The 23,058-nt window shown below is 52.9% G+C and overlaps 9 protein-coding genes across 9 annotated transcripts; 5 read left to right on the top strand and 4 right to left on the bottom strand.

The window, feature by feature from the left end:
• Positions 1-1,915: 1,915 nt before the first annotated feature.
• On the bottom strand, positions 1,916-5,478 carry PIM1 (ATP-dependent Lon protease pim1; the record flags this gene model as incomplete). The annotated part of the gene is made up of 2 exons (XM_062945535.1): positions 1,916-2,219; positions 2,293-5,478. The coding sequence occupies 2 exons, from the start codon at positions 5,476-5,478 to the stop codon at positions 2,052-2,054; spliced, it is 3,354 nt and encodes a 1,117-aa protein (XP_062801526.1). The 3' UTR covers positions 1,916-2,051.
• Positions 5,479-5,813: 335 nt separating this feature from the next.
• On the bottom strand, positions 5,814-6,240 carry QC764_0051250 (uncharacterized protein; the record flags this gene model as incomplete). Its single annotated transcript, XM_062940413.1, has 3 exons — positions 5,814-5,867; positions 5,905-6,157; positions 6,215-6,240. 3 exons carry the CDS (start codon positions 6,238-6,240, stop codon positions 5,814-5,816), a joined length of 333 nt encoding a protein of 110 aa, XP_062801525.1.
• Positions 6,241-6,645: 405 nt separating this feature from the next.
• On the top strand, positions 6,646-7,215 carry QC764_304160 (uncharacterized protein; the record flags this gene model as incomplete). Its single annotated transcript, XM_062945534.1, has 1 exon — positions 6,646-7,215. One exon carries the CDS (start codon positions 6,646-6,648, stop codon positions 7,213-7,215), a length of 570 nt encoding a protein of 189 aa, XP_062801524.1.
• A 321-nt stretch (positions 7,216-7,536) lies between these two features.
• On the bottom strand, positions 7,537-8,373 carry QC764_304155 (uncharacterized protein; the record flags this gene model as incomplete). Its single annotated transcript, XM_062945533.1, has 1 exon — positions 7,537-8,373. The coding sequence occupies one exon, from the start codon at positions 8,371-8,373 to the stop codon at positions 7,537-7,539; it is 837 nt and encodes a 278-aa protein (XP_062801523.1).
• On the top strand, positions 8,262-9,350 carry SRB7 (RNA polymerase II mediator complex subunit). Its single transcript, XM_062945532.1, has 2 exons — positions 8,262-8,743; positions 8,805-9,350. Exons 1-2 carry the CDS (start codon positions 8,702-8,704, stop codon positions 9,174-9,176), a joined length of 414 nt encoding a protein of 137 aa, XP_062801522.1. The 5' UTR covers positions 8,262-8,701; the 3' UTR covers positions 9,177-9,350.
• Positions 9,333-10,701, bottom strand: SDT1 (putative suppressor of disruption of TFIIS). Its single transcript, XM_062945531.1, has 3 exons — positions 10,268-10,701; positions 9,657-10,204; positions 9,333-9,592 (listed from the first exon to the last, which is right to left on the bottom strand). Exons 1-3 carry the CDS (start codon positions 10,327-10,329, stop codon positions 9,414-9,416), a joined length of 789 nt encoding a protein of 262 aa, XP_062801521.1. The 5' UTR covers positions 10,330-10,701; the 3' UTR covers positions 9,333-9,413.
• A 71-nt stretch (positions 10,702-10,772) lies between these two features.
• QC764_304130 (uncharacterized protein) lies at positions 10,773-13,913 on the top strand (the record flags this gene model as incomplete). The annotated part of the gene is made up of 1 exon (XM_062945530.1): positions 10,773-13,913. One exon carries the CDS (start codon positions 10,773-10,775, stop codon positions 13,911-13,913), a length of 3,141 nt encoding a protein of 1,046 aa, XP_062801520.1.
• A 57-nt stretch (positions 13,914-13,970) lies between these two features.
• Positions 13,971-14,690, top strand: QC764_0051190 (uncharacterized protein; the record flags this gene model as incomplete). The annotated part of the gene is made up of 1 exon (XM_062940412.1): positions 13,971-14,690. The coding sequence occupies one exon, from the start codon at positions 13,971-13,973 to the stop codon at positions 14,688-14,690; it is 720 nt and encodes a 239-aa protein (XP_062801519.1).
• A 2,212-nt stretch (positions 14,691-16,902) lies between these two features.
• On the top strand, positions 16,903-21,671 carry QC764_304120 (uncharacterized protein). Its single transcript, XM_062945529.1, is given in 7 exon segments — positions 16,903-17,092; positions 17,101-18,358; positions 18,427-18,696; positions 18,754-19,777; positions 19,829-19,950; positions 20,011-20,208; positions 20,267-21,671. Coding segments are annotated over 6 exon segments (2,943 nt in total). The 5' UTR covers positions 16,903-17,092; positions 17,101-17,860; the 3' UTR covers positions 21,098-21,671.
• Positions 21,672-23,058: the final 1,387 nt, after the last annotated feature.

Here is a 23,058-nt window from a genome sequence, read left to right as displayed (position 1 = left end):
TCGCTGCACAGCCTTCACTGACACTTCGTCATCGTCTTTGCTTCAACCAATCGACAACACAACCATGCGAGCCACAAGTCCCCGGTAGCAGCCCAACTCACAACACCACCATGACGATAATGCCGGACTGCTGGTCTATGCCCGGACTGGAGGACGTCTGACCGCCCTGGTGTAAGCGGTTATTCACTTAAGTTTCTGTTTTGAAAGACATGAACATAACACAATGCCTTTAGCTTCGAGGTTTGACTTGAACACTCAACTCAGCCCACACTTCCCTCAACCCCACGCACCCTTAACACCCCCAGTGATGTACCCTCCTCACCCCTCAAGGTTCTCTCAAGCTAGGTAGCTCGTCCCGCATCGGAAGCAGCTCACACTACCTGTACCCGGATTTCCCAGCCCTGCAATCTCTTCCATGCAACATCCGAAGCTTCCTGTGTGCCTGTATTCTTCTACCCTATCCCCCCCAATCCGCTCCCCCCCGCTTTTTGGGGGGGTCGATTGATGCCCAAACTGCATCTGCCATCACAAACCAACTTCTGCCAACCTACAACCGGTGCGGTAAGGTAAGGCTGTATGCGGCTAGACAGTCTCTTTGCTTCTGTTTTTCCCCCGTACATGCCGACAGCATGTTGCTGCACATACGTCAGCTTTTTCTTCTTCTCCTATTCACAACATTGTTTACCTATGTGCTTAGCGAGGGATACTCTCCTGGTTGCGAGACTACATAATATACCTACCTAGGTAGTAATAACTTTGCACTTTTCTTGCCGGAAAAGTGTCGATTACCTGCCTAGGCACCCTTGCCGCAAAATACTTGAGATACCAAAGCAGGTTAACATACCTCAAAAGGATAGTCCACAGGCCTTTTGAGATAGGTTTAAAAGCCTTCAAAGATGGTTAACAGGTCTTAAAATATCGTTTAGAGACCTATCAATTTGCTTTTGAGGCATAAGTTTACAGTATAGTATAGTATGGGTTAATTTGCTTCTGCTGTATCAATTATTTTGTGGGCAGGGTCACTCAATGATGCCGTCTCTTTCCAGCCCACCTAGACGAAGAACAACAACAGCAACAACAACAACAACCAAGAACTGCGTTGCATCCAGCTCTCTGAAAAATGAGCTCATAGGAACCTTGCGGCTTTCTCCGAAGCCGAGTTTTTTTCTCTCGTGGCGTACAAGCAACAGAATGGGCCAATCCGAATAAAAAAGATACGCCTCATCACGGCACACACCCACTCATTTTTCACGAAAGGGGATCCGTAAAGCCCCTGTTGGGCAGCGGGTGTTAGTCAGGCCGTGGTCAATTGCTATGGAAAAAAAATTAAGAAAAAAAAGAACTAAATCCTCTGATTAAGGAGCCGGTTGTGACACGTCAGACTCATCGCAGAAAATCAAGGCGGTAATGTGAGGTTGGGAAGGGGACGGGCGGGTGATACCCCAGTTGCAGTCCAGATCGCATCGATATCTTGTTTGTTGGTCGGTTAGATACGGGCCTGCTGCATTACTTTTAAAGCGATTACTTGAACGACAGTTTACGCACAAACACGAACTCAACTCTTCAATCTATTAAAATTGTCCATACGACAGTCTCTCGCTCAAGATATAGGCATCACTATAGTCATCTTTTAAACTACACTGCATATCCCCAAAGGCAGGATCGCGGTTGACTCTTGATTACCCTATATCCTCTCTCTCATCACACCCCCCACACATCACAAAACGTAGATACACATTCCTCCAAGTGTCAGCTACCAAACATCTAGAACAACGCTCACAAACCCCCATCTCAAAGACACCATCAACCAACCTAGAGTGAAGATTTTTCTCATTTTACCTCTTTATTTTTAAACTTCATTCCATGCAAAAACCGCTGTTTACCCCCCCTCCCCCCAATTCCATACCTATCCGTCCACCCATCCACCCAAACCAATTCCATTCCTTGCCTACCCATCTAATGACCAAATCAACTTCTTTCCTCCTCTTTATCGTCTTCTTCTTTCCCTGTTTTATACACATTTAATATTTACAAAATCTCTCAACATCTACCTAATCACTCTCCTCCCCATCCTTCTTCTCCTCCTCCTTCTTCTCCTTGTTCTCAGCCACCACCACCCTGCTCTTATTCGCCTTCTCCTTGTCCAGATCAGGGAAAATAAGGTCAAAAACCTCCGAATACCAGCTCACCGGCCTGCCTTCGATTCCCTCCTTGATATTCTGTAAAACCACATTAGCTTTTCGTCCAGGCAAATTTTTTTATCTTGAAAAAAAAAAAAAGGTTCAGACTCACCTCAGGCAACTCCAACCAATCACTCTCATTATCCCTCGGAAACAAAACCATCTTGCACCCCGCCCTCCTCGCCGCAACAGTCTTCTCCCTCAACCCCCCAATCCTCAGAACCTTCCCCGTCAGCGTCAACTCCCCCGTCATCGCCACCGCCGGATCAACCTGCCTGTCCAGCGCCAGACTCAACAGGCTCGTCGCCATCGTGATCCCCGCCGACGGCCCATCCTTCTGCACCGCCCCCTCAGGCACATGCACATGAATCTTGGCGTGGTCCAAAAAGTCATTCTTGGGAAAATTGTTCGCCATGTACGACTTGGCAAAGCTGTACGCAATGGCAGAGCTCTCCTTCATCACAGTCTTGAGGTTGCCCGTAATCTCAAGCGACGGCCGCGAGGCCGGCTTGAGGGCCGACTGGAGAATTGCCTCGACGTACATGGCCGCGCCGCCGAGTTGCGTCCACGCCAAACCCATGGTTACTCCCGGGGGGGTGATATCATAAAGACGGTCGGACGTAAAAACAGGGGGGCCGACGTAGTCCTTGAGGTTGTCCTTGTCGATGGTGACGTGGACGCTCTCGGGGACCTTGAGGGCCACCCTCGGCACCTCAGTAGTCTCCTTCTCCGTCGCTTCCGTGTTGGCGGTGGCCGGCTCCTCCGATTGCTTAGTCTCCTCCTTCGCCGACTCCTCCTTTGCAACCTTGCCCTCGTCCGTCAGCGCCTCTTCCTCAGGCAGCACCTCCTCCCCAAGCTCCTGCACAATCTTCAGCGCGCTCTTGCGATAAACCTTCTCAATCTGCTTCTTGAGGTTGCGGACACCCGCCTCCCGGCAGTAAGACTTGATCAGCTCCTCGATAGCATCCTTGGTAAGCTCCACATCCACCCCCTTCAACCCAGCCAGCTCCTGCGCCTGAGGAGCAAGATACCTCTCCGCAATCGCCATCTTCTCATCAGACACATACCCGCTCAGTCTAATCACCTCCATGCGGTCCAGCAGCGGCCTGGGAATCGTATCCGTCATGTTGGCGGTGCAGACAAACAAGACCCTAGACAAATCCACCGGGACATCGAGGTAGTGATCGAGGAAAGAGCTGTTCTGCTCGGGATCAAGCAACTCAAGAAGAGCAGACGATGGGTCGCCCTGGTATCCACGGCCAATCTTGTCGATTTCGTCAATGAGAATCAAGGGGTTCTCCGTCTTGCACTTCTTCAACGCCTGAATGACGCGGCCGGGCAACGCACCGACGTACGTCCTCCTGTGACCCTTGATTTCAGCAACATCGGCAAGACCACCCACGCTGAAGCGGTAGTATTGCCGGTTGAGCGCGCGAGCAATCGATTTGCCAATACTGGTCTTGCCCACACCTGGCGGACCAACAAAGCAGAGGATCTTGCCCTCGACAGTCCCGCGCAGCTTCCCGACGGCGATAAACTCGAGAATGCGGTCCTTGACGTCCTTGAGACCGTAGTGATCCTCGTCCAAAACAGTCATGGCGTGCTGGATGCCAAAGTTCTCGGCGCTGCGCAGACCCCATGGGATCTGCGTAAGCCAGTCGAGATAGTTGCGAGTGACGTTGAACTCTGACGCCGCCGGCTCCAGGTGCGCAAGCTTGTTCAGCTCATCATCAAACACCTTGCGCACAGCTTCCGGCATGGCCAGCTTGTCGGCCTTCTCCTTGAACTTCTCCACCAGCTTGTCCTTTCCGTCTGATTCCAGCCCAAGCTCACGCTTGATGCCCTTCATCTGCTCCGTCAACCAGTACTCCCGCTGACGTTTGGTGATCTTGTTCTCCACATCCTTGGTGATCTTGGACTGAAGCTGAGCGTTGACGTGCTCCTTTTTGAGCACAAGAAGAGCCTTGTGCATCCTGTCCTCGACGTTCAAGCTCGACAAAACTTCCTGAAGCTCATTGGGATCACCAGCCGACACCGCTGCGGCAAAGTCGGCAAGCTTGGCCGGCTCAGACATGACATTGCCGGTAGACTGGCTCATGGAGAAAGTTGAAATCTGATCTCTAAACAAAGAGTTCATGCTAGCGACCTCCTTGAAGACATTGACGATCTCGTTAGTAACGGCCCGGATCACCTGGCTCTTGGGGTCGTAAGGCTCTTCGGTAAGGTTCTCAACGTTAACCAGACTGACGGGATACTTCTTGAGGAAGGATGTTGGCTCATATTGCTTCTGCGTAACGTCTGATTTTGGTGGCGGTACAACGGCGCTCTCCTCAAAGCTCGCGACAACATCGCCCTTCTGGGCAGACTCATCTGTAGCCTGGGGTATCGGTTCTGGTGTGGGTTCCTTAGCCGCCGGGGTCTTTCCAGCGGCATCGGCAGCTCCCGGAGGAATCAACTCAGAAAGCTTGATTCTACGGTGAGGGTAAAGAATCGCAGTGAGACTTGTTCCCTCACCACCTTGGCCCGTCATAGGAAAAGCGCTGGTAATCTGAGCAAACACGCCGACGTCGTGGACCTCGTCGGCACTTCGGATAACATCGTCATCCGCATTCTCGTCCTTGAACAGGAACGCACCGACATATGGTTGACCACGCTTGATCATCTCGGTGATAGCGGCGGCAACATTGGGATCCTTGATAGTGATCGCCTTGTAAAACCCGGGGAACAACGGCCTCTTCGCAATCGGGATAGCCATCACCTGAGGGTAAATCTCAGGCACGACAGGCTTCGCAAGCGCCTTGTCACCCGGCTTCCGTCCCCTCTTCCCCCCATCCCCTCCCGACCCCTCCCCCGATGACCCCGAGGCGGCACTCCCGGCGGCAGCACTCCCCTTGTTCTCCGGCGACTCGGGTGTTCCCTGGACGCCGCCCTCTTTCGTCTTCGCCTCGGAGCTAGAAGAAGGCTTTGCCTTTTCAATATCCTTCTCCTCCTTCTCCTCAGCCGCCGCTTCCTTTTCCTGATTCTCCTGATTCGCCTTTTTTTCCTCCTCCGTTAACGGCTCGATGCCGTCAAAGAAGCCCGAACCCTTTTGCTGTTTCCCTAAAGCGGCATGCGTGGAGAATGGCGATAGCGACGACGAAAAGCTGTCCCTCGAGAAGCTCTGCAGCCGCGGCGTGATGTGTTGGCCCTGTCGTAACGAAGCTCTTACCGAGCAGATGCTTGTTCGTCTGGAAGCTGTAGAGAGGAGAACCGAATGCCTTGGCGAGGGCATGCGCAGGACGCGCTGTCGCGGCAGCATTGTGGGTAGTGCGAGGAGGGGGAGACAAAACAGATCTCTCGTTGCGGTTTTGGCGGAAGGGGGTGGTGTAGGGCGGTTTGACGTCAGGATTTTGCGGGTAGGTTTGTAATCAAGCTCGAGCTCTCAAACTGCGTGGAGATGGAGAACAGCGAGGGATTGATTAGTAGTCGAGTTCGAGCTTGAGGGAGGGAAATAATGTACACAAAAGTGAAGAAGAAGTAAAAAAAAAAGACCGGGAGCAAATCCTAGACGTCGGAAGGGGATTTCACTACCTTTTAATGGAAAAGCTCCGAGGTACGGACGGGGACACGGCCAAGCAACACGGCAGCGGGCAGTCAGTTGGTGATTGTCTGAATAATGCGATTGAAGCTGCCAGCAGGAGGCGAGAGCTGCTAGATACAGTTTTCGGCAAACGGTAGAACCTACTGGCAACTGTACAGGCGGCAACGCACGGCGCCCAGACCCGCGCAACAGGGGTCCCGGCTGTTCAAGCCACAGGCAGCTTTCAGCCTCCGTCATCGCCGGCACCGTTCCGTGGGAGCCTTTCTCCACAGTGCCCCGCCCCCGCAATTGCAAGCTCGGTGTTGGGCTTTGTTTCAACAGCAGGGGCTTGCGTTTCCAAACCTCAGGGTCCTCTAAATTGACATCAGCATTGATGGAGGATTTGACAAAGGCCGATCTTTTCCTGGCTATAGGTTAATTACCACTATAGATCAAGAAGGATACTTTTACAGACTTGTCCTCTCTGTACGACCATCTCATTCTTCGCACTATATCCGGCAGTCTGTTGGTTCTACTACCCCAAGAACCCCAACCACAATTCAACTCCAAATTCCAACAGCATATTGCCCCACGCCGGTCGGACGCCCAGAAGCGGCACTGCTTTCACTTCGGGGTTCTCCCCAGCTTCTTCTACGGCGTAGCCTCGCCAGCGCGTGATCAAAACCCGGGCAACCCCTAGTTCAACAGGGACGCTCCCTTTCACTGGCGTCTCACCTTTGGACCCAACAGCCAGCCTGTGGTTTTTTTGCTGTCTGTCCCTTTATATTCAACCCCCCCCCCCCAACTTGCACTCTCAGCCCTTCAGTCTTTTCTCTCTCTATATCTCGAAGCAAAACCCATCCCCATACGCTGAGTGCATAGCCCCCCCAACCCCAAACCACCACCATGACCTCCAACACCACCCCCGACGACCTCATTACCTCAGTCACCAAACTCTCCCTCAAAACCTCCTCCCTCGACAAACCCCAAAAACCCGCCCCCTCCAAGAAAAAGGCCGCCGCCGCCACCCCCGTCGCCGACAGCTGGGAGGACGAAGAAGACAACGATGATGCCTCAGAACCAGAAGAAACGCCACTAGGCAGCACCCAAACCGGCACCAACGCGCCCCCACCAACCCCCATGTCGCCCATAGCCAAGAAGCAGCCCTTTTCGCCATCAGCGCTCAACGCCCCCGGCACGTTCGGTTTCACATCTTTTGACGGACCTGGCGCCGACTCAAGTCCTCGATCAGCAGGCGCCGCACCAGACAGACGCCCAGAAAAGACCGATGCCGTGGCGCGACGCATGATTGCTGCTGGGTTGGGGCTTCGGGCGCCGAGGGCGACCGAGGAGCAAAAGGCGTATGATCGGGCGGTCAAGGAGCAGGAGAAGAAGAGGAGGGAGGAGGAGAGGGAGAGGCAGAGGAAGAAGGAAGAGGAGGCGCAGAAGGCCAAGGCGGCTATTTGGGATGATTAATTGCTGGTGTGTCGGTGTCCTTGACGGGTTTTACAGGTCCTGTTTCCCTCAGGCGTGGTTATCTTGGATAATGATTGACTTTCCGAGGAAGCGGAGGTTTGCACGGCGGTCGACATAGCGTGGTGGATTTCTCACATAAAGCCATGGGAGTATTTGGGGCATATAGCTGTAACTGTTAGCGCAACATATATACCAAGAATCTCTCACCTTGATTCGACTGACTGACCTCATCCCTTCTCCAGCAATGCGCCAGATCAGATCATTACACTCGAGCACTCTCCCAAGACCAATACTTTACTCAGCCTTCTTTTCCCTCGTTTTTTATTCCTTGAGGGCCTTAATCTCCCTCCCCATCCACGTCAACATCACCTCCTCCACCTGCTCCCCATCCTCAGCAACCCTATATTTACTCCCCACCCCCAACCCTTCCAACCCCCCCTCCTCCACCGCCCTCTGATTCCACAGCATCTGACTCACCACCCCCTCCCTAGAACAAACAATGTACACCATCGGCCATTTACTCCTCCCAATCGCATCCCTGACACCTTTTGTTGCAGTCTTTTCTGCGACTAGTGCTCCGATAACGCCCTTTGAGCGCCACCCGGGAGGGGCTCCGATGAAGGCGCCTTCTAGCTCGCGGATGTATACCGGTTTGGCTGTTTTGGTGACTTTGCATTGGGCGAGGACTCTGAGGGGTGGGTCTGGGGAGTTTGGGATGGGGGACCAGAAGCCGAGGAGGTCAATGCCGTAGTCGGAGCGGCCGCCGACGCGGTGGAGGGTGAAGGCTAGGCGGGTGAGGGAGAGGATGGCGGTGTACTCGTAGTGGGTGCCTATGTAGACGGTGGAGGTTGGGTCGAGGGAGGTGTGGGAGGCGTAGGTGAGGAAGTTGGGGAGGGAGGAGTGGTTGGTGGTTGGGGCGAGGGGGAGGGGGAAGGTGTAGGGGGAGGGGAGGTTTGGTTCTGGGGGTTGTTGTTCTGAATCTTCCTTTGGTTGCTCTGGTTGAGAAGGGGAGGGTTCTTCTGCGGGTGGCTGTACAGTTCTGAGTTCGAGGGAGGGGGTTGTTGTTGTTGAGAGAGGGGCGCTGGCGCAGAAGGCTCGTCGAGGGGCGGTGGTGAGGAGGGATAGGGAGGATGGCCGGGAGAGAAGTAGACGGCGCATTATCGCTTGTATAGCACCAATTGGTGTCAATTCTGTCGCATCGAAGACAACCCCACGTCAAAAACAATTCCGGCCGCAAGGGTGCACACGGCAGGGGCCGTTGAAATTCAAGACGCGGTCCGGCACGCGATCGACCGGCAAATAACGTGGATCCACTTTTCTACCATTGACCTCTTATCTTATCAACACTCGACCAACCACAAGGCGAGCGCATCAGGTAGCTCTCTCTCTCTCTCTCTTTCCAACCATTTACCCAACAGCAACCACCAAATCCAACCCGCAAACCACACCCGCCCTCCGATTTGCGTTCATCAATCTACTCTCAAAAATGGGCGACAAACTGACTCAACTCCAAGAGTCCATGGATCAAGTCTGTCCTCCACCTCCCTCCCTCCCCCCTCCCAACCATCACTAACCTCCCCCTCCCACAGCTCCTCACTCAATTCATAGCAGCCCTCTACTACAACGAGCGCCACCACGACCTTCAAAAATTCTCCCCCAACGACAAAATCCCCGAACTCAAACAAGACCAGCCCCCCGAAGTTGATACCCTCGACCCTGAACAATTCAAGGCTGGGCAGCTCGAGCTCGCTAGAGATCTCATCACGAAGGAGCAGCAGATCGAGTATTTGATCTCGACATTGCCGGGTCTAGATAATAGTGAAAGAGACCAGTTGCAGATGATACGGGAGTTGGAGGAGGAGCTGGGGGCGGCTGAGCAGCAGAGGCAGGAGGCGTTGAGGGAGCGGGATGAGGTTTTGAAGAGGTTGGATGGGTTGGTTAGGCTGATTAGGAGGCACTGATGACAAGGGGAAGGGTTTGCATAGCGTTGTTTGACATATCAAGCGTCTGGGTTCTGGGACAGCAATGGATGAAAAAGGCATGGGGTATGGCGTTTGGCATTGATTATCGGCTGGTTATCAGAGGCTTAGGATTTGATAATCAGGGAAAGAAATTGAGCATGGAATCCACATGAGTATCTATTTATTCTCCTTCTGTTCTATGTCTGATAACGTTTGAATACGCATGAATGGAATCGACTATTCCGAGGACGTTTCCGGCTTCTTGAAGACCTCTGGGAAGCAGGTGCGCAGCTCATCCAAGTGGCTTATTTGGAACTTGCACGCTTGTGTCCTGGGGGACTTGACACCCTCTTCGACAAGGTGGGCGACGTTCCAGCCTATTTCTTGGGCCTTTTTGCAGTTTTGGTACGAGTCATCTTTGATCCAAGTCAGCAATCAACACAACACAAGATTTTCATGGCACAGTTAAGTAGAACTCACCAACAAAATAACAATCCCCCCTCCTCTCCACCCCCGCCTCCCTCATCGCCTTCTCATACGCCTCCTCATGAGGTTTGCACATCAGCCTCGGCGCCGCATAATCACAATACGTCACCCCCTCGAAGAAGTCCTCTATCTCTAGCAGTTTCACCACCCTCTTGGCGTGGTTGACGTAGGCGTTTGTGAACAGCCAGAGCCTGACTTTGGAGGTGTCAATGTCGCGGAGGAGCTTCTTGAGGTCTTCGCGGGGCTTGATGATGTCGTCTAGGGGGAGGGCGTCGTCGACTTTGGCGTTGTACTCGAGGGGGTCAATTTGGTGGTGACGGACGAGGCCTTCGATGGCGAGGCCGTAGTTTTGGTAGTATTCCTTGTGGAGCCGGACGGCGTCTTCGTAGGGGAGGGAGAGGTGGGTGGCGAAGTACTTGTCAATCAGCTCGGCCATGAGGTCGTGGACGCGGGCGCCTGAGTTCAGGGTTAGTGAGCGAGTTGGGTTGAGGGGGTGGGAGGGGAGGGGGGTACTCTTGGGGTAGAGGCAGTTGTCGATATCACTGAGTGTTGTTAGACTATGTTAATTCATTCATGAGATAATGATTGGGTGTTTTGTCACTTACAAAAAAAAGACTTGTTTGGGTGAGGGACTGGTCCCGTTGACGGCTTGGGCTTCTGACTCCATTGTGATGATGCTGTTGAGTATGCTGGGTCTCAAATGATCTAAGAATGGCTCAATAGGAGATATCTCTTCAGAATTGATCTAGTAGTTGGGGTTGTAGATGTGGATGTCAATATATGACTGTTGTGATGAAAGAAGTAAATTGTTGTAAGTGAGTTGGAGACAGAGAATTGCTAAGTTGTATCTTCCTGTTGGAGGTTTAATCGGCGTGGAGAGCAGTCAAGATCTCACAGTGTAATTGAGAGAAAGCAGGTATCACAATGAATCTCATCTCAGTGGGAAATAATGAAGCTATTTGTGTTTCTCAGAGAACTCTCTAACACCTTCCTATTTCCCTGCTTTCAAGTTGACTCAGGCCGTATGCACCTCTCTCGCATCTTCGATGGCGGAGCAAAAGAAGAGGAACGTTGCGTCTCATTGGTAAACAAGCTTTCACGGTCCCGCATATGTGGTCAGTGCGCTTCCCGACCTTGGCGGTTCCCTGGGGGGGGGCAGGGCCTTGGCTTCTGCTGCGGCTGGGAAATTGTTCGAGTTTCCCAAACCACACACAACACACCAAACTTGACTCTGCCGGAGACACTGATTTTCTCAGTCACTGTTGGCATATTTTGATACGCGAAGAAAAGGCAGAGACGCTTCTTCATTCTCATTTGCGTCTCCGGTACGGATATCCGATCATCTATTTACCCCGAGCATTTTTCGATTTTTCGCGTCGTTTTGCATTTGATGGGACGCTCTTAACGTGCCGAGTTACGGACGTTTGCAACACAGCCATCATCATGGCGCAAGGTTCTGTGGGTGCAGCCATGTCGGCGGAAAGAGGAGGGGTACAGGAGGGAGTCGCAGGCAAGAAGACGTTATTGATAGCGTCGCTGTCTCCCGACGCGTTGCACGAGGTGCAGCAGTACGAGAAGCTGCTCAAGTTTCGCGACGAGGTTCTCAGCGGTGCTCACCCGCGCATCAAACCACCACAGCTTGGGAAAGTCGCCCAAGCCGCGAGCTCAAAGTCGACAGCTCCTGCTTCTTCTTCTACCACTTCTGCCACCAACTCATCATCCAATGCTGCGGTAAATGGAAGTCGCCCACTAATTAACAATCCGCCTTCATTCCGGGCGAACCAGCAAGTTCCGTCAGTATACATGGCCACTAACCTTCCCGGCTTGGGCATGCTGTCGCAGAAGAAGCCTTCGGGCTCTGGCAAGCCCGAGATCGATCCGGTTCTGCTGGAGAAGTCTGACGACTTGGTCAAGGCTGAGATCCAGCTCCGGCGGCAGAGAATTGAGCGTGCTCTCAAAGATGAAGTTGAGCAGCGTCGCGTCACAAGCAAGCCACACGAGCAGATGGCTGATCTCGATGTCAACGACATCTTGGCCAAGGCCATGACATTATGCGAGGATGCGCCTCCTCAGCCCACTGATGATGCAGCTGCTAACACATCAGCATCGAGCGACTCTTTCGATAACAATACTTTCTACTCTAGTCAACATGGTACACCCGATTCAGTCATGGCAGCCCGAATCCCCAACGAGTCCGAAGACGAGGAAATGCGAGAAGAATCGCCCTACGAGCCCGAATTCGATCCAGAGCCCGACCTCCCAACGGCCATTGCCCACGCACAATCCCTTCTCGACACGTCTCAGCCCATGTCAATACCGGGCGTTTCTATATCCCAACATCAGCCACAGCCGGCTCGGACCAACCCAACACTTCCTGTCCCAGCTCCTTCCTTTTCAATTCCTGGAATAGGCGCGGCGAACACATATGGTAGCGGCCTGGCCGGTCGTCCTGGCCCGTCCGGCAGTGCTGGCAGTGGCCCAGGGAACCAGCATCTACTCAGTCAAACTCGTGGGAACCAGAATCAGACATCCCCAGTTGTGCGAGGACACGATCTCTCCCCTCTTGCTCCCCAACCAGAGCGTGTCTCTCCCCTGGCTTCTCTGGCCATTACAAGACAACCTCACTTGGTTGATTCTGACTCCAGTGGACGCAGGGCGACTCCTGCCCAGGTCGCAGCCCTTAGAAAGCAAACATCTAACGCGTCGAGCCCAGAGAGCTCCCCACAGGCTGGTAAGGCGGCCGATAAGAAGAAGAACAAAAAGAAGAACAAGAGAAAGGCGGACAGGTTGGCTGTTGAGACTGCTGTGTCGCCAGTCATCAAGCCTGAACCACGATCACCATCCCCTCTGACGGCCGCTCCTTATGCCCGGCCCAGCAAGCGCCAGAGGCAAGGGCGCCAGCAAGCTGTTGACTCTCCCTACGAAGAGCACAGGTATCAAGAACCAATCCCTGTAGAGACTGGTTACCAAGAGTGCTACCAGCCTAACGGCAGTTTCAGGCAGGAACGGGTCGTGGCCTACGGACGAGCAGATGGGGCATATCGTCCTCGCTATGACGATGAGCCCATTTTGGTCACATCACCAAGGTACGAGAGGGTCGAAAGGGTCTACTATGATGAGCCAAGACAAGCGGTGAGCGCCCGTCCCATCCGTCCGGATTCCCCAGGCGCCCAAGGTGCTCAATATGCTTCACGGGAGGTTCGTACTGCTCGTCCTGTGGCATATGAGGAAGGCGGTGCCGTTTACCGCGACGTCAGAGCTGCCTCCAGGATGAGTATGCGCCCAGTCGCGTATAGCGACCGTTCACAATCGCCCATCATGTATGAGCGGCCGCCTGCAGCTATGCCTCCGCCCAGGGCACCTGTGAGACGCATTCTTGTTGATGCCCATGGCCGAGAGTATCTCGAGCCCATTCGTTCGACTACAGTCGTGCGCGAGGAGGTGATCTCGGACCCAAGAGGCGAGAGGCTCTATCCTGCGAGGGAGATGTCACGGAGACCAGAGGTGATGGATGACGAGGTCATCTATCAGGGTGCGCAGCCTGTGTATGGAGCGCCGAGACGGGTGGTGACCCAGCCAGAGTACGGTGCTTACCGCGAGAGTGCCAACCCCATGGCTCCTCCACCTATGAACGAGTATGCGCCTTCGCGTGCGGAGCCTCCCCGGGAATACATGGCCAGACCGGCTAGTGTCAGGCCCAGGATGGAGACAGTTCGCTATGAACCTAGCACCAGCTATGAGAGGGTTCCTTTTGAGGATCGGGGGAGGGATTACTACGGTGCTGGAGCTGCTGGGACGGTGAGGTCGGCCAGCGTCCGGCCTGGCGCGGAGAGCATCCGATATGAGGTTCCGGTTGCTTACGAGAGGAGGGTCGGAGGTCAAGTGGAGGAGTATGTGCCCCTGAGGTCGGCTAGTGTTAGGCCGGGTCAGGAGCCTGCGCGGTATGACCCGTATGGAGGTGGTGGTCAGAGGGTCGAGTACGCTGCTCCGCCGCCGGTTCCTGCCTATGGGATGCAGCCGCCGCCCCCGAGGTCTTATAGTGTTTTGCCTGCCGAGAGGGTGGGGGAGAGGGGGTATAGCATTCAGCCTCCTCCGCCTCCGCCTTCGCAGCAGGGGGGTCAGGCTCAGGGCCAAGGTCCTCCGAGTGGCGGGGGTTATTATGCTAGGCCGCCGCCGGCGGGGAGGGAGGATGATGAGGTTGTGTACCTGGATCGTCCGCCGCAGAGGGAGGTATATAGGGATATGCGTTAGGGACGTTGTTCTAGTAGCGGTTCAGATGGTGGGGGAGAGGAAAGGGAGGAAATGGAAATGGAGATGGAGGATGAGATGGAGGAGGTGGTGGAGCGTGAGGTGAAGGCAGGAGGCGAAAAGAAAAAGGAAATAAGGGCGGCAGGCTTTGATGAGCGGGCACTGAGAAACATCAAGGCTAAGCTAGAGGCTGGGTTGTTGACTCGACAGGAGGCTGCGAGCAAGAAGCAAACGATTCTTGAAGCGGCGGCGAGACGGAAGATGAACACGGCGAAAAAAGAGCTATGGACTCTTGACCCGGCAGCAGAGCGGAAGAATAGGCAAGAGTGGAGAGCGGCCAAACAGAGAGAGTTAGAGGTAGCTTGGAGACAAGCCAAGTTGAACGAGCTCGACGAGCAGAAATTAGGAGAGATCAAGGCGCAGCTGGACGCTGGGGAGTTGGATGAGCCAAGCGCCAGGGGCAAGGAAACATGGGTCCATAAGCAGGCGTTCAGGCGTCAGGAGATGGAGGCGAGGCAGGCCAAGGAAAGAAAGCTGAGAGGGGAGGTGAGGGAGAGGGAGGTGGCATCTATGAAGGAGGCGAAGCTGAAAGGGGAGACGTTTGATGCTCTATCGGCTGAGCAGAGGGGCAAGGTGAGGCTGGCAGAGATTGAAGCGTTTCGGGAGGCTGGGTTTGTGAGGAAGAAGGGGGCTCGTAATTTGGTGAAGGAAGTTCACAGGGTTACTGCGAAGAGGAAGGAGAAGGAGAAGGCTGGGGGAGTGAAGAGGGGGGGGAAGTGAGTTAGTTGCATTGGGACGGGGGGTACCTGAGTTTTGTGATTATGGATATTGTAGGGTGATTACCTATTCTGACCAGCGTGTAGACAGTTTGTGTAATTGTGTATTATGCTTTTTACATGTTTTGGGGGTGTGGAAAAAGGCATCAAGGTACTCACTCCATTTGCTGGGAGAGGAGCGAGCAGGCAGGCATTCACATGGCGTTTTTTTATGGTCCTAGCTGGGCGTCAGCAAGCGGGAATGGGGTTTAACCATTTTTGCATTCATTGAGTAGCTGGGATGTTTTGAGTTTTGGAGCAATAGAAAAATGGCATTGGTTTATTGTTTATAAGGTTTTGAGCATCTGCTGGGTCTTGCGTGATATTTGCAGAATAATTCTCATGATTACTTAGTGCCGTCAGGTATATGTACATGTGTGTTTTTGGCTTGCAGACATGCAGACGCCAAAAAGGGGCAAAGACGGGCAGATGGTGCAGTTGTTGAAACCGGTGGTTTACTTCGTAATATCACCTGACCTGACTGGATTCGGGGAGTTGGTATTACAAATCGAATGTGGAGTTGAGCACTTGGAATGGCACAGCACATTGGGATATCTCTTGGGCTGGAGTTCTGGATTTGTGATGAGGTTCAACAGGAGGGAGCCTATTCGGAGCCCCCTGTTTGTCTTACCAGTGCTGGCCCCTCTCTTACCCCCCCAACCTCCCCTTAATGAGGTTTTGACTGCAAACCTACTTTTTATATGATAAATTTCACCTACGGTAAAATTGTCCAACCTATACGCACTCCCTACGCCTTACTACCCCGCCGCCGTTAGTTTAGAAGCCGTCACCAAATATATAGAAGGCTTCGAAACCCTCCTACCGCTGTGCCCTAAATTCATGGTAGATTTGGTAGGTTATGGGAGAGTGTGGGTGAGGGTGTTGGTTGTTGGAGAGTGTGGATGGCAAAAGGCGGCTTCAATTGACATGGTCAACTAGGCTTAGGTATATGTATAAGAGCAAGTGTGGAGGGGGGCACTGGTAAGACAAAGGGTGGGGGGTTGTTCCGAATAGGCTCCTGTTCAACTTCCTCCGATCGTTTGGAGTTGCTTTACGGTGATAGTGCTCGGAATGGGCAGGTTAATACATAGCCATTCGATAGATCGGCTCACTTTGAGACATGAGGCAAGATGTTTGCATGTTTTGGTAGGTAATGAATCGGGGTCAGTGGAATGAGAAGGCTCGGAGTCTTTGGGCCGCTGGAAGGAGCTTAAATCCAGACCGTTTCTTTTCTGCAAAGGAACTTATGACATTTGACAAACTGACCGCCCCAAGAATTGGGAAAAAAAATTAAATTAAAAAAAAAATAAAAAATAAAAACGGTGCTGACTGCCTGCATCGGGGGTTTAGTTGGATGGGGGTTGGATGTATCAATATGTAGGTAGATGGCATATGCCGGCTGTATGTAAGGACCATATGGTCTGGTCCAACAGGATAAAGGAGGTGTGGTGAGTGAGTACCGAGTCCTGAGTGGGGGCCTAAAGGACCTCCTTTAACATCATCAAGGCAGTGTTTACGGGGGATAACGGGGTCCGGGGGTTGTGAGGGGCCGAGGGGTCCGGATGCCAACTTTCTGGACGACGGAGGTTCCCGCTTCAAAGCTGATGATCTACAGTGCTACAAAGTATGCTGCAATGATTCGGACGATTGATGAGGGAAGCAAAGAGAGCAACAGAGCAAGATATGTGTTGTTCTTTTGGCGGCGGCGGGCAGGAAAACGTTCTGTGCCGCAGTGAGTGTGTGTTGTTGTAATGCTTGCAAGAAAGAAGTTGGGGGAGCACAACGTCACCGGGCCTGGCAAGTGGCTCCACCTGTCGTGAGCTTTCACGAGGTAGGTTCAGGTGGTGCTGCACAGCTGGGCAGGCAGGCGCCGGGCCAGGCTGTAGGTATGTATGCTGCGTGGAGAACACCTGTTGCCAGTCCGGGCATGACGCGTTCATGTTTTGATGGCAGTGTAGAGAAAAAGATTGTTGGGATGGAGAGGTCTTATAGACGACGGCCTAGGGCGGCGGTGGGGGGTTTCAGGTGACCAGTACTTTGGACATGATTCAGGGAACAGTGTGAGGACAATAAAAGTCTCCGGGCGAGCTGGCAGTTTGGTTAAAGGAGAGATACCAAGGTAGCAGTAGACCCGGCTGCAAAGGTAAAAAGGAATATTGCAGGCATAGGTGGAGGGCGAGGTGAGTATCTGGGAGGGGCATGAGCATGTTTATTATGGGATTTTGGTATTTACCATTCATTCATTGTTTGTGGCCAGCAGAGGAGATGAAACTGGACTGTGAGACATGGGGCACGAGCAGATTACCTTATCCTTTTTTCCATTTCTTTGTCAAGCCCGGATCAGAACTGGGCTAGCTGGATGGCTGGATGGCTAGATGGCTGGATGGCTGGCTTGGAATGGATGTCTCTTGCGGAGAAGAGAGACAGGCTTCCCCTCAGACGGCAAATTCCACAACAGGGCCGGCCCGGGAAGAGGGAATGGAGCTGAAGCTGAAGCTGAAGATATCGTACACTACTGTACATAGACTGGTTGGTGGAGAGAGTGTGAAGAGGCCGCGGACGCAGGAAGTTGCCGGTTCTCGAACTGGCCTGGCCAGTCAAGGGTCGGGAACGAGGGGGCCAAGAGTGAAAGCCACCAGTCACTGCAACGTTAGGGGGAGGGCGCACGGGCCAAGGCAGCGGGCTCCCAAGGTGCAGAGCGGGCCTGTGGGGACAGTCAGTCCAACAGCTTCCATCCATCTGCCAATCCCTCGACCGACACGACAAGTCTTGTCTCTTCCCTCCCCCCAAAAGCTCAAAACATCGACAACTCTTTGGCAGGAAGGACAGGAGCACACGACATCTTCTGCCCATCCCCCCTTTCTCTTTTGTTCCTTTTTCAACAGCGGCCCCATTTGAAGATACCCAAGATACCCTTTTTTCGCCGCATTTCCATTTCCATTCCTTTTAGCCCCAATTGCCCACGACAAGCACCAGACGCCGCCTCCGCCGCTCCCGTCGACCACGACAAGCCTGCTGCTGTGTCTTCTGCCTCCCTCGATTCCCCCCTTCTCCTTCAACACCACAACATCACGCAGCCCTGGCATCCGCCCTGTATTTCCACGCTCCGAGAGCAGCGAGCACATTTGAGTCATCATGAATAAAATAACAGCCATGCGTCACTGGCCAACCAGCAACTTCATCTCGCGAAACAACATGGCTGGCATGCCGGCCATCAACACTCGTCGAGATGTCACAACACAGGGGCCACCCCCGATACCCACACCCCAGCTCCCCATCGGCGAGCCTACCATCCACTATGCCTTCAACGTCCCCTTTGCCTCCGATCTCGCCGGCCCCGACACCGAGGACATTCTCCACGCCACCACCGATGCCGTCCTCCGCTGGACTCATCCCGTCGAGGCCCCCGACGATGTCCCCGTCCACGCTCTCCACGTCCATGTTATGAACCTTGAGGGCCTCCGTCAGCTATGCCACAGCATCACGACAAACCCCCTGCCCATCGAGGCACACGTTCTTTCGGGCACTCCCAAGAATGCCCGCGGTCTCGTCACCACGGTGTGCTTGTCCGGTCCCGCCGACCTGGTCTATCAAACACGCGAGGCGATCCTGAACAAGACCCCCATCTCACTAGTGCGTCACATCTTTTTGTGCAACTGTGCTTTTTCTGTGTCTTGTGCCTGCTAACTGTGTGTCTTTAGCGTTGCACAACTGTTGATGTGGACGGCAATCTGGTTGCCAATCTTGCCGAAGGCGTTCTGAAGAAGTCGGTAACAGACTTTCTTGACGAAACCTCGAGGTTTTGTGGCGTCGACATCTTCCTCCTCGGGCCCAAGCTTGCCCCGGTGGTTGATGGCTTGAACGGCGATGTGGAGCTCCGGAGAGACCAGCGCTGGCGGGTGGCCATTTATGGCGACAACATGTCTGCGGAGCATGCCAAAACCCGCGTTCTTATTCATATTGATCAACTCGTACGTTGTTGCCAGATCCTTGTGGTGGGACTTGAACTAACATGAGATCCTATTCAGCTGGGGCGGGTTGCTGACTCTATCAATGTCGACTATAGCGTCCAGCAGATCTTGATCGGACGCAACCGCAAGAACATCAAGCTGATCGAGTCATCAACCAACACGGCCATCTACTTCCCTCCGCCGTTCCTGAGCTGCTATTCGTACTGCCCACCCGGCGCAACACGTCGTGGAGAGTCTGATGTCTTCATCACTGGCGAGAACACGCAAGCTATCGAGCAGGCAAAGTATAAGATTCACGAGTACCTCACGCGTGTCAGGCTCTACGTGAAGGATGTTCAGATTACGCCTGCCAAGCTCGACAGTGTTCTGCTCACTCGTATGGACAAGGTGAGGAAGATTGCCGAGAACAACAATACGCATATTCTGCCACCCAGTCTTGGGTCCATGAAGAACGTGGCTCGCTTCCAAGCCCTGGAGAACTTGCCCCTCGAGCGTTCTGTCCGCGAGTTGATGGCCTTGGTTGGACAGTTCTACACGGCTACCTGGTGGATCTCTCATCCCGACAACCGCCAGCCCATGCCGACTCCCAACGATATTCGGACCATGCTCAGCGATATTTGTGCCAACTCGGAAGCCGATGTGAAGTTTGACAACCGGTGCTTCACCATTTCAGGCTCGGATGAGGCTGTCAAGACCGCTTTGGCCGTCATCAATGACATCAAATGGGTCAATCAATCTCCCCAGTCCCAGATTCGAGTCAAGATCGAGCTCGCCAACGAACATAAGGAATTTGTGAGCGGAAAGAAGAATGGCAAGATCAACAAGATCATGGGGCAGAGCAACGTGCAGATCATCTTCGACACGTTTGGCGAGTACAACTTCAACATCGAGGTGGTCACACATTCATACGAGGCTGTCAAGCACGGATTAACACTGGTGGAGCAAGAGATGCCGGCATCGATTTCGTTCCATGTCCCGGATCAGTACCACAAACGCATCATTGGCATTGGTGGGCAGCATATCCAACGCATCATGAAGAAGCACTCGGTCTTTGTCAAGTTCTCCAACGCAATGGATAGAGGTAGGATCAACTGCTGGTGGATTCGGTCAGCATGTAACTGACACCTCTCAGGCGGTCTCACCCGAGAAGATGACGACTCTAGGGTCGACAATGTGATCTGCCGCACCCCGGCACGCAACGCTCAGAATCTTGAACTCGTGAAGAGCGAGATTCTTGAGATGGTTTCCAGGGCTGTGAGAAGTCCCTCCCACCCGCGTGGATCCCAGGAGCGCTAACATGAATGCCCCGTGAAGGACTCTGAATTCATGAACCAGACTGTCAAGATCGACCGCCTCTATCATCGTGAGCTGCTGTCCAGGTTGCCCGAGATTGAAGAGATAGAGAAGATGTGGAACTGCAAGATTGTTTTCCCTAGTACGGAGCAGGCCACCGATGAGCTCACTGTGTCTGGACCTCAGTGGTTGGTGCCCAAGTGCATTGATTCATTTTTGGTGAGTGTTTTCTTTTTCTGGTTGGTGATATCCTTGGCGTGACTAACGTTGTCCTCAGGGCATGGTTCCCGACAAGCACGAAGTCGTGATGGAGCGGACTCCTACTCTGATCAGATTCCTCGAGTCCCCGGAGTTTGTTCAGAACATTGTCCCCAAGCTGAAGACCCAGTACGAAGTCGATGTCACGGTGCACGAGAATTCCGAGGAGCGTGCCGCCAACGGCAACCCCTCCGTCACTCTGCTTTGGCAGTTCACCCGTAACAATGCAGGTGGTGTCTCTGATGCCATGGACTTCCTCCAGGGCGAGTTTGCCACTGCCGGAGTGGAGCCCGTCTTCATTAGAGGTGCTCTGTCCCGCCCGAAGCCGGACACGTTCGAAGAGGCGCTGCCGTACTTTGACTCCAAGCTTCTTCAGCACGCACCAGCTCCAGTTGCCACCGACTCTCCCACCAAGCCTTCGTTCGGCGAGGAGACTGCTCGGGAACGGTCTAGTCTCCTGGAACGACTTCGCAGACCTGGTAGTGGCATGTCCTCGATCTCGTCCTTCTTGGACCGCAGAAAGAACAGCTCGCACTCGGCCACCAGCTTTTTCAAGGGCTCCAGCAACGTCTCCAAGTCGTCGCTCGTGTCGATCGAATCGACTCGCAGTTTCAATGCGGACCGCAACCCCTGGAACGACAGTGGTGTCAACCTCGCCGACGAGGACTCTGGCAGCCCTTGGCCCTCGGCAGTTCTTGTTGGAAACGGGATTGGCAACAATCTGGCCGTCCCTCACCACGGCGACATGACTCCTCGCCACGCCGCCCGTCGGTCTGACGACAGCGGGCGTCCCTCTACCTCTCATTCAACAAATTCAGGATACCCCGGCCCTCTTGTGCCATTTCGTTAACGTTTAACGTCTCGATGGTTGTGATTTCGCCAGATTTTAGACACGCATTGTTTGCTTTTTTCTCTGACGTGTTGCGGCGAGGAAAAGAAATACCCAATACCCCTTATGGCTGGATATACCCAATGGCGTAAAGTAAAATACCCTGGTAGTTGTGTTGCTTTTGCTTTTCGAATCTCAGTTGGACCGCGCGTTGGGAATCTTGGTTTTTGTTATTTCTCACTTCTGTCTTTGTTTTGTACTTTTTTTTTCTTTTTTCCTTCCGGGCCTTTTATCATGGCTTATGGGGGACAATATCTGTTCTGATCCCTACCATGGGAGTATAACGCGGGAGGAGATTGAGATGAAGACAAGAGCAAGGACAACAATTTTTTTGGTTTTTTGACGCATCATGATGTTTGTTTTTCGGTTTTTTTTTTTCTGATTTTCACATTTCATTTCGGAGTATGAAGGATGGCAAACGGTTTTGTTTTTTTCTCTTTTTCATTTCTCATTTTTGATGTCGTCGATGCGTCTTTTTCGAGTTTTCTTTTACTTGATACCTGAAAAAGCAGCTTTATACCCGGTGCGTGTGTGTGTGTGTGTGTGTGTGTGTGTGTGTGTGTGTGTGTGTGTGTGTGTGTGTGTGTGTGTGTGTGTGTGTGTTGGGTGATGGGCGATGGGTGGACTAGGTGGGATAGGATGGAAGGGACTAGGAGATGATTTGATACCACGTAGATTGAGGATGGGATGGGATGGAAGGGTTGGGGAGATAGAGTGTTGGGAGGAAGTTGCGGTGTAAGGGGAAAGGGGTGGGGAAGGAAGGCAGAATTTGAAGAGAAGAGATGAAGAAGAATAAGATGTGAATACCCCGTTTGTTTTTGCGTTTGTTTTTGTGGTGTTCTTGGTGATTTGGTGCTTTTTTTTTTTTTTTTTTTGTTTTGTTGCTGGGGATGTCGAGTGGTGGTTCTGTTTGGGTGGTTGGTGGGATGGATAAGGTTGAGATTGTGGGAAGGGAGGGTAGGTGAGTGGGCAGGAAAAGGGGGGTGGTTGATGATGGGTTAGAGTGAAGGAGGTAGATTGTTGCTGGATGGTGAGGGGGGTTGTTTGTTGGACGGCTTTGTATTATTACTGAACCAGATTGGAAGATTACACTAGTGTTTTGTTGCATGTTTTGATTTTTTTGCAAGTTTGTGTGTTTGCTGTTATTGAAGAGAAAAGATACCCTTGCCTGTTTCTTGCTCGCAGGATATATATGTATATAACTAGGTACAGTTTTTGAATTGGTGATTTGGTATTTTTGAAGTTGGTGGAATGATGTGCTGTTGGCTTTGTTGATGTGCATGTGCATGTCACTTTGTTGTAGAGGGATTGTTGGTGAGGTGTTTATCGGCTGTGTTGTGTTACCCTGGGGGAAACCTGGCTGAGGTGTGGCTAAGGTAAAGTAATCCTAGGTGGTGGTGGACTGGATCATCTGGGCAGCTAGTAGGTAAATTACTATGATACCGGCATTGGAATTTTCTCAGAGGTTTACGGCACGGGTGTTGTGATGACGACGGGCTGTTGTTGTGAGAGCTGCAAGACGAGCCTGCGAATGGCAGCTTGTTTCATGTACGAGGGGGTTACATGTCGTCGTGAGAGACTCGCTTCAATTTCATCAGGCGAGCCCCTAGCAGTGTTGAATCTACCTACCCTACCCGCTTGTTTTCTTTTGCTATATGCTCGATATTCTAGGTGATTTACCTAGCTGTCTCTGGTAGGTAGGTGATCCCGTCGGTCGGTTGAGGATGAAGAGAAAGATAAACGAGACAATAACTTTGTTTAAAACGTCAAGTAGCGTTGAGACAATTAACCAGCCTGTTTCAGGACTTCGAAGTCAGGGTAGATGGTGATTCTCATTTTGTTGGGCTGTGTTGATAGTCGGAAGGGCGGAAGGGGAGGAGGTGAGCAAAGTGATATATCAAGATGAATGGGGAGAAGAGCGT

The sequence above is a fragment of the Podospora pseudoanserina genome, chromosome 3 (assembly GCF_035222485.1).
Source record: "Podospora pseudoanserina strain CBS 124.78 chromosome 3, whole genome shotgun sequence".
NCBI classification, from domain to species: domain Eukaryota; kingdom Fungi; phylum Ascomycota; class Sordariomycetes; order Sordariales; family Podosporaceae; genus Podospora; species Podospora pseudoanserina.
The sequence above is the reverse complement of the archived record's forward strand: the minus strand, read 5'-3'. Positions and strand labels throughout refer to the sequence as shown.